The sequence below is a fragment of the Homarus americanus genome, unplaced genomic scaffold, assembly GCF_018991925.1.
Source record: "Homarus americanus isolate GMGI-L3 unplaced genomic scaffold, GMGI_Hamer_2.0 scaffold32583, whole genome shotgun sequence".
In the NCBI taxonomy this organism is placed as follows: Eukaryota; Metazoa; Arthropoda; class Malacostraca; order Decapoda; family Nephropidae; genus Homarus; species Homarus americanus.
Window position 1 is genome coordinate 22,228,064 of NW_024713129.1, and position 10,579 is coordinate 22,238,642.

The 10,579-nt window shown below is 41.1% G+C and overlaps 1 protein-coding gene across 2 annotated transcripts in view; it reads right to left on the reverse strand.

The window, feature by feature from the left end:
• The window catches only part of LOC121869372 (guanine nucleotide-binding protein subunit alpha homolog), a 34,402-nt gene extending 24,596 nt beyond the window's left edge, over window positions 1-9,806 (reverse strand). For both annotated transcript variants that reach the window (XM_042370723.1, XM_042370713.1), the window contains exons 1-2: window positions 9,724-9,806; window positions 2,061-2,132 (exon numbers count right to left, since the gene is read on the reverse strand). In XM_042370723.1, coding sequence (XP_042226657.1) covers window positions 2,061-2,132; window positions 9,724-9,804 — 153 coding nt within the window. In that variant the 5' untranslated portion in view covers window positions 9,805-9,806. The remainder of the gene's footprint in view (window positions 1-2,060; window positions 2,133-9,723) is intronic.
• Between the last annotated feature and the right edge of the window lie 773 nt (window positions 9,807-10,579).

Sequence of the window (10,579 nt, forward strand, 5' to 3'; positions counted from 1 at the left end):
ACTGAAACTAACCATTATTTGAATTTTAACCCACATGCAACAACATCACTTGTACACTAAGACAAAATCAAACACATAAAAGTGTAACTAGTACAGGAAAAATTAAATGATAGAATTGAAAACAAGGTTTTCCTGGCAGCTACATTAGTGAGGCCATTTGCAGCTGATACATGAACCCTTCAGTATAACAGAAAGGTCTTACTCTGTAGTCACATCCAAAAACTTTATTCCCTGATATTATTTTCTACAAAATCTTGTTAGGTCATGTTGCAAGAGCTGACACAAACATAATATGATGCAGTACAGTAAGAGCAATAAAGGCCAGGGAATGAATCCCTTATGAATGTGTTCCCTTTCTGAGTCTGTCTGGGATGGACCTAACATTGCATTCATGAGCATATTAAACACAGTAAGACTGATCACTCCACCTAGTGGCATATCTTTGACTTCAGTTTTGTAGCCCTGAAACAGTGCAGCAGCCTTGTGTTGGTTCATTTTGGCTAGTTCATAAGAGCAGCCTATTAGTAAAATCAAATGCAGGTTTTAGGCCAAGAAATACAATGCATTTGTGCCTTCCATCACCATTAGGAGGGATGGGTGTTCACAAGACCAAATAGGGGAGGTTTACAGTCCCAAAACATCCAGACTGGCTAGTGCATTAATGAGACCACCTGGCAGAGGGTGTCTGGTTAGAATTCAAAGGTAAGAAAGTGTAGTTTTAACACTAGTCCATCTTGTAATTGTACTTGTAGTCAAAAATCCTAAGATCAGGTACCTCATATAAGCTTGGAGATGCAGCAGGAACTAAGAGCATCTGCATATATTGAATGAGGCACCTCGTGGAACAAGGAAGAGGTCGCCAAAATTAGGTTGAGAGATAATCGCATTTAAAATTTTACTTTTTGTTTTGTACTGCAACAAAAAAAATAAATCACATTTTCATGTTTTATACATCCTTTTGTTTGGCTTGACAAGCTGAATATGGAAACAAGAGTAGAAAATGGAAAAAAATGCATTTTTGTGTTTTCTTACTTATCCAAATTAAACTATACTAATTACCTGTTATAAAATATTGACACAGATTCTTTAAAAAAATTATGTAAATGAGGCACATAAATTTGAATAAAAAAAATAGTACTCATTTACAATTTGGATTACAGCTGTATTGTGAAATTTACAGGATATGAAAATTATACATAAATGTGCTTTTTTGATGACTCAATCAATGGAAATGATTTATTTTGAGGTAATTAGGAGATAATTACAGTCACTACACAGGGTGAAGATGTCTGGCATGAGTGGTGAGTGGGTGGAGGTGATGGGGTTAGTAGTCTAGAAGGTCATCATCCAGGGAGTCCTCCCCTTCATCTCCAGTGCCCACTCCCCCCTGCAGCCTCCTGGCCCACCAGAGAGAGCATGAACTCAAGTATCCAAGTCCACCGAAAACGAAAAAAAAAGCCAGATTGGCGACATCGCCCTTATTGTACGAGACACCTCACACATGTACTTCAACATCAGGATGCAGAGGGGTCGAAGTGCCTAATTCAACCACTGATTCAAATGGTATTGAACTGACCCTGAGCCCTCTAGATCAGAATTCTTGTACAGTTTGCAGTACAAACCATACCTGTCATTTAAACAGGCCTGTCTACCATATCATTAAACATTATTTAAATGGGTTTGCCAGCAGGTGTTACAGCGGCAGTATGGATCTCACAGGTTACTCATGATGACCTGTACAGTACATCAAAAATATTATCTGACACACTACTCACTACCTCAAAATTTTTAAACGTGTATAATAGTGATGCAGTTAATAAGCTTAAACATCCACAATTGTTTATTATCCAGGACCCGATCAACGTTCAGCATGAGACACTGTATGTTGTTATAGTTATCATGAGAACATTAAGTACTATCTTGAGAGTTATGCTGCATAGTTTACATACATATGAAACAACTGTGGCTATGTCCTGAATAACTGAACCTTGTAAATACTGTAATGTATACACAAGAGGAAAGAGTAATCAGTAAGTACAGTAACAACCTTTGTAACTAACCTGTCTTCTGAATTTGTGTCTGTCTTTCTGTATTTCCTTATCAATCTGTTGTGACCTTGTGTGTTGTTCTACCTGTAATAAGAATCAGAGCATAAGTGAGGGCAGGTATAAGCAAGCTTTATAATTAACAAATGACATATTACTTGAAAATTAGCCGCCCAGCTTTTGTCATCTGATGATTAAACATCCTAATACTAACTGAGGGGATAGGGGTTATGTTATGTTAGGTTAGATTGCATTAGGTTAGCATCAGGATGGTTAATCTTAAGATGAAGCAAGCTGGGGCTAATTAATCTTCAAGTAATTGCAAGAGACAGTTCAATGGAAGATGGTAATTAAGTGAGTGATCTGTGAAGATAAATCTGCAAGTTATGTTTTTTATCTTGCCTCCAACAATACTGTACTACTTGATACACTTCTAAGAGGAACAGCGATTACCGGTAAGTTCCAGTCCTCTTGACACTGAGAGCTGACCCTGTATGGCTGTACTAAGGGTGAAGCAATGTGTACAAACTTGAGCCTTAGAAATGTAAACACTCTTCAAGGATTACACATCTTTCCAGTGTTATATAGAGGATACAGTACAGTAGATGGAGAAGCAAACATTAGGAGTATAAGGGGATGGGTATGCCTGTACTGTATATGAAACACATGTTTAGTTGAAAACATTACATGGAAGAACATCCATTTTCATGATTTTTTTTTACCTTCAACATAATCTTGTTCTAGCTGGGTCAAGAAAGCAATGATAAAAATATAAAATTAAAAATTTAAGATTAACAACACAAACTAAGTTGGTACACATTCACCCAGGGTTGGCAAAAAAGTACATCATAAATTATTTATGACAAGACACCGATTTTAATCATATCATAAATGTCATAGTGAAATCACAAGTGTACAAAATCATACCTGGAATACAGTATACGGGACATGTAGAAAAAAAAAAACATGAAAATGAAAAAACATCTATCTCAAGTTAATTTCATGTGCAGAATTGTTCAGGTATTTACCATGGGTCAGATATGGAGAAATACAACTAAAATAAAGCACCTGCACTTGAACTTGCTTTAATAAGATCAAAATTTACATGTTGGCAGGAATTCCCTCGATCATGTATTTTGAAGCACGCTCTTACAGAGATAAATGAAATCAATAGCTGATACAGCTATAATACAATATTGTAATATACTGCAGGTATTTTAATAAAACAGGAATCAATCAAATCACTTCACTACTAATTTTTTTTAATTCAAAATAATTTCTCCATTTTTGAGTCACAGCTGTTATTCTTATTCGTTGATTTTTTATTACAAAGGTTGAAGAGGAATTAAAAATATATGTATACTGTAGTTGCCTCCATAGGAACATACCACACCCAGGGAGAGTGTGAGGGCTCGGGTACGAGATTTGGCAATGCAGCACTGTAGTCATTGCTGAATGAATGGGTATGAAACTAAAATAACCCTTTTGATCAATATACAGTGGTCCCTCAGTTAACGAGCACAATTCATTCCAGAAGGTTGCTCGTTAACAGAAAAATTCGTTAACTGGAACGATTAATTCAATGGGTTTTTAGGTAATTGGTTCCAGCTCACCGAAAATTACATACAAACTAAAAATAAATGCAGTAAAGTACACTAACTTTGAGGTGTGCATGTAGAAGGCTCCTGGTTGATGATCATGATGATGGGAATTAGAATGGGGGTGGAGGAGAAGGGAGAAGAGAAGGCATTGGGGTGGAAGAGAAGTCACCCCATGCCGCCATTTCACCCATAAAATTTTAGTTCACTTGGTGTAATTCAAAATTATTTTCTTTAAATCAACACTGCACTGCATTATATATTGTCAATATGTAAAATATATTTCAAAATGACCAATAATTTGACTGAAACACAGAAAAAAAGCATTTATGTTGAAAAGTCTCAAACAAGATGTTCCTTCCTCTGAACTGGTAAACAAACTGACGCCAAGCTTGGTGTGTTGAGTGGCTGTTTGGCGCGCAAAAAATAGCTTCCTGCACTTCAATTATGTTCAATAATTGTTAAAATGACTAAAAAATTTAATATAAACTTTTAAAATTATTGAATAGTACAACCTTCTTGATATTTACTAAAATGGTAAGGAATTTAAGCCCTAAAACCGATTACTGTATTGGCGGACAACTACTACAGCTGGTGGGCAGCCAAATGCAGGCGAAAACATGTTGGGAAAATTCGTAAGGAATTCGTTAACCGAGGGTTTGCTCGTTAACAGAAGTAAAGAATCTTATGGAAGGTAATTCGTTAACCAAAATTTCGTTAACCGAGGGATCACTGTATATGATAATACTGTATACAAATTATAAAGGAGGTAAACAGATAAATTAATCCTGTAATAGTACATGTTTTGCAGCATTGGTGTGTAGCCACAACTGAGTGACTAGGTCTAAACTATGGGGAATTGGTAAACAGGGTAATCCACGATTTCACGCTCATGACTAAAGTGCTGCATTGTCACGTCCCATACCTGTGCCCACATACACTCCCAGGCCATGGTACATTCATGTGGAGGCAACTGTACATACATGCAATATGAAAATATTCGTTTTTAACACTTTCGTGTGTCAAATTTTGATGATTTACATCATTGTCTTAAATCATTTGATTTAAATCATGCCAGCCCTGCTCACCCATCCATGAAGACTAACAATCATTGTTGTATTATTATACGAAAATATGGGGAGACCCTTCTGCCCCAAAGCTCAAAACATTCAAATTTAGCTCTGTTTTAAATCAATTAGAGAAGCTAATAAGTTGCTTATTTAAGCCACTTAACTCTAGCTTATGGCTATAGTTATAGTACAGCTTCTACCTGTATTAAGAGTACAGCTTCTACCATGCTGGATGCAGCCAAATGCCTACAAACAGTCTGTGACACTACATATGTACTGACACTGGCTCCTGAGCCATTATATAGATTAGTACAGTACAGATATAGTATTACTGTACAGGGTGCCTCATAGTGAGTGCACACACGTACAGGGTGCTTCATAGGTAGTGCACACAAAAACAGGACGTCTCACAGGTAGTGCACACACATACAGGGTGTCTCATAAGTAGTGCACACATGTACAGTCACTCATAAAAGTTCGTGGGGTTCCGTGTGCGTGTCAATCAGTTATTATCGTTTGTAATAATCATGTTACACATTCAGTGTTGTATGATAAGATATGAAGGTTAGCGCCCCTTCAATTTCTACACATTCAGTGTTGTATGATAAGATATGAAGGTGAGAGCCACTTCAATTTCTACACATTCAGTGTTGTATGATAAGATATGAAGGTTAGAGACCCTTCAATTTCTAAGTATTAATTAAGCAGCAGAGACAACGGTAGTGCAGGTCGAGGTGCATTCCAGTCCATTCGAAAATTTGATTCGTATCCACATGAATAATATTGTAAACTGTTAGGAGTTCAACTCAGGCAGTATCTACCATTAACATCGTATAATATATCTTCTTCATATATTCCTCTATATATCCAACGCAAACCCATTCTGAATAATATGTAATAAAACATTCGAAGTAGACAAAGACTCGAAAAAATGAACAGTGAAGCGGTTGGCCAACGTCGTAATGGAACAGTCCCGAATCTACGGCAACAGTCTACTGGAGCAAACACACCAAGCCATTTCTAGAGAGTAATCGGTCGAATTAAAAAAAAGGAACTGTGAAAGTTTCATGTGTTTAACATATATCATATCATTACCACCTTTATTAATATAAGGATTTTACCTCAATTAGTACAGCAGAGCGGCAGCTAAACACTTGACCCCTCTCGTCTCTAGTCTCCACCTGGCAAAACCTTCTCTTTACCCCCTCCTCCACCACTCCCCCTCTATCGTATTGCTTTGTCTTCACATATCGAAGCGTCTCATGGTTCAGGTAACAGAAGACTGTGGTCATATTGTCCATGACAATTTTAACCCTCATATGCTGTCACACAAATGCAAATGTGTAAACATTATATGACATAACACAATATTTGCATGGACAAATATTCCTGTCAAACAACAGGTCTTAATTGAACACACACAGTTCCAACAGTTTCACCGAGTATGTTAGTGTGTGCATTGTCCCGTGCACAGAGACCTGTTGTCCAGAAAGGGCTGGAGGTGGGATTCACCCACACTCACAGAGACCCCCCACGAACTTTTATGAGTGACTGTACAGGGTGTCTCATAGGCAGTGCACACATACAAGGGGCCTCATAGGTAGTGCACATGCATACAGGGGGCCTCATAGGTAGTGCACACACATACAGGGGCCCTCATAGGTAGTGCACACACATACAGGGGGGCCTCATGGGCACACACATACAGAGAGTGCACACACATACAGGGGGCCTCATAGGTAGTGCACACATACAGGGTGTCTCATAGGTAGTGCACACACATACAGGGGGCCTCATAGGTAGTGCACACATACAGGGTGTCTCATAGGTAGTGCACACACATACAGGGGGCCTCATAGGTAGTGTACACACATACAGTGGGCCTCATAGGTAGTGCACACATACAGGGGCCCTCGTAGGTAGGGCACACACATACAGGGTTCCTCGTAGGTAATACCTGCATGGGGGCCTCATGGGTAGTGCACACACATGCAGGGGGCCTCAGGTAGTGCACACACATACAGGGGGCCTCATGGGTAGTGCACACACACATACAGGGGGCCTCATGGTGGGCACACACACATACAGGGGCCTCATAGGTGGTGCACACATGGTGCACACACATACAGGGCCTCATAGGTAGTGCACACACATGCAGGGGCCTCATAGGTGGTGCACACATACACCTCAGGTGGTGCACACCCACCTCATGGTAGTGCACACACACAGCAGGGGGCCTCAGGTGCACACACATACAGGGGGCCTCATGGGTGGGCACACACATGCAGGGGGCCTCATGGTAGGCACACACATACAGGGGGGGCCCTCATGGGTGGTGCACACACACAGGGGGCCTCATGGGTAGGTGGTGCACACATACAGGGGGCCTCATGGGTGGTGCACACACACACAGTGCTGCACATACAGGTGTGCACACACATGAGGGGGTAGTGCACACACAGGGTGGTGCACACACACACAGTGCCTCATAGGTAGTGCACACATGTACCATGAGGGTGCCTCATGGTAGTGCACACATACAGGGACCTCATGGTGGTGCACACACATACAGGGTGCCTCATGAGGTAGTGCACACATGTGCCATACAGGGGCCTCATAGGTAGTGCACACATACAGGGGGGCCTCATAGGTGGTGCACACACATACAGAGTGCCTCATGGGTAGTGCACACGCATGTACCATACATAGGTAGTGCACACACAGGGGCCTCACATGGGGTAGTGCACACACACACAGGGGGCCTCATGGGTAGTGCACACACACACATGGGTAGTGCACACACATACAGGGGAGCCTCATGGTGGTGCACACACACATACAGGGGGGCCTCATGGGTAGTGCACACACACAGGGGGCACCATAGGTGGTGCACACACATACAGGGGCCTCATGGGTGGCACACACACATGGGTAGTGCACACATACACAGGGGCCCATAGGTGGTGCACACACACACAGGGGGCGTCATGGGTATGCACACACACACAGGGGCCTCATGGTAGTGCACACACACTACAGGGGGCCTCATGGGTAGTGCACACACACATACAGGGGGCCTCATGGGTAGTGCACACATGTGCCATACAGGGGGCATCATAGGTGGGGCATGCATGTACCATACAGGGGGCCACAGTACACACATACAGGGTATCTCATGGTAGTGCACACCGCATACAGGGTGTCTCATAGGTGGGCACACACATACAGGGGTGCATGGGTGCCCACACACACACATACAGGGGGCCTCATGGTATGCACACACACAGGGGGGCCTCATGGGTGCACACACATGGGGGCCTCTGTGCACACATACAGGGGCCTCATAGGTGGTGCACACACACAGGGGCCTCATAGATAGGGCACACACATACAGGGTGCCTCATGGGTACACACACATACAGGGGTGGGTACACACATACAGGGGGCCTCATGGGTAGTGCACACACACAGGGGGCCTCATAAGGTAGTGCACACACAGTAGGTGTTGCACCACAGGGGGCCTCATGGGTACACACACACATAGGGGGGACACATGGGGGTGCCACACACATGCAGGGGTCTCATGGTGGATTCACACACATACAGGGGGGGAGGCACACACACATGGGTGGGGCACACATACATGGGGGCCTCAGGGTGAGGCACACACACATACAGGGGGCCTCATGGGTGGGGCACACACATACACATGGGTGCACACACACATACAGGGTGCCTCATAGGTAGTACACACATACAGGGGGCCTCATAGGTAGTGCACACACATACAGGGTGCCTCACAGGTAGTGCACACATGTACCATACAGGGTGCCTCATAGGTAGTGCACACACATACAGGGTGTCTCAGAGGTAGTGCACACATACAGGGTGCCTCATAGGTACAGCACACACATGTACCATAGTGTTTTATAGGTAGTGCACACACATGTACCATACAGGGTGTCTCATAGGTAGTGCACACACATGTACCATAGTGTTTTATAGGTAGTGCACACACATGTACCATAGTGTTTTATAGGTAGTGCACACACATGTATCATACAGGGTGTCTCATAGGTAGTGCACAATGTACAGGGTGTCTCATAGGTAGACCCCCCCATACCTCCTCTTATAGTTTTCATTAAACAAACCTAACCTAAGTAATGGCATGTTATATCTCACTAATTAGTAATTTCTGAGCAATACAGTATAGAAAAACTATGTTATAGATTGGTTAATTCTATTGACTGCACATACCAAACTTCCAGTTCTCTGTATCAGGTGACTTGTGCCATAATACCCACTATTATTATTATGGGGGAAGAGGATATCTCAGAAACGAGTCATTGACGGTGGAAATAAGGGTCAGAATCGTTCAAATCACATCAAATACCACCGTATAAACATGTCTTTCACCATTAAACCTCTGTGGGGCATAAAATGTAAATTTACCCAAAATTCTATAGCTAATGAATACAAATACTTATTTCTTACTTTTAGAACATCTGGATAAGACAATTAACCTTACATTAAGTGGCATGTGTGTGTGTGATAGACAGACATATATTCTCTAAACTGTCATACAAGTTCACATTTGTTAGTCACGAACATAGACAGTGAAGGTAGACAGAGTCTTATACATATAGATCTCACTTAACTCAGCTGTCATGCAGAGAAAACATCAATTAATAAACATTCACACAATATATTAATGTCAAGATGAAATAACCTTTTGGCAGTATTCTTGGTTTATCCGACGTTGACTTACTGTTTACCATTATTTATAAACCTGCACAGTCTATGTACGTGATAAACCAGTATGAGTTTTATTCAATAATTATCAATCTATGTAAATCTATACTGTACTAAGGCACGTCAAATGTTCTCACCTACACCAGCCTCCTTGGTTAAACAAATACCCCTACATCATTAATTTTAACATCTCGAATCTAGTTCATCAAGTGAGATGTGTCGTAAAATAATTTGTGATTTATTATATTATACACTCACCTCCTCTGGGGTCCATAATGCTCGTAAACAACAGGCACAGCTGAGCATTGTCACCCGCGCCATGTTGCCACCAGTGACCATAACAACACTGACCAGCCAGGAACTAATACGGAGGAACATGCTATTATCATCCGCTATTTATTTTCCATCATTACTTGGAAATATCGTAAATTTTTTTCATCAGATGATATGGTGATGATATTTTAGAAGTATAGTCTTATAATAAAAACAACAGAAGTTTACTTTTGTGAAATGTCAATCTCTTTCTTTTCTTGTAATATTCAGTAGTGTAGTCTTATTTATGCTACTTTATTGACATACACTTTTACCATATATATTATCGCTATAAATTTTCTTTCTTGCAAGATATATTTCTAAAATAACCTCACATCTAGTTATGTTCCTCCTTTAACAATCTTTTTCTCAGTACTTGACAGGCGAGTTGTGACGTCATGATTCCACCCTTTCCTACAACTATGTCGTCATAATCCCTTCCTCTCCTACAAGTATGTTGTGACGTCTTGATTCCATCCTCTCTTACAATTGCAAATTGTGATATCATTTTCCCATCCCTTCCGACAAGTACAAATTGTAATGTCATAATTCCCAAGGATATTATCCTTGATAATTCCGTCCTTCCATATAATACAAGTTATGACGTAATGATTCCATCCCTTCCTACAGATACCCTGTACAAATTATGACGTCATCATCACACCCTCTATCACACTCATACTAATATTGAAAAAGTTTAATTAGCCAGAATAATACAGAGTTGATAATTATAACAATATTAAGATGGCTAAGTAGAAAACGTAAATATAAAATCATTGTAAACTCTTGGAACAATCTACCA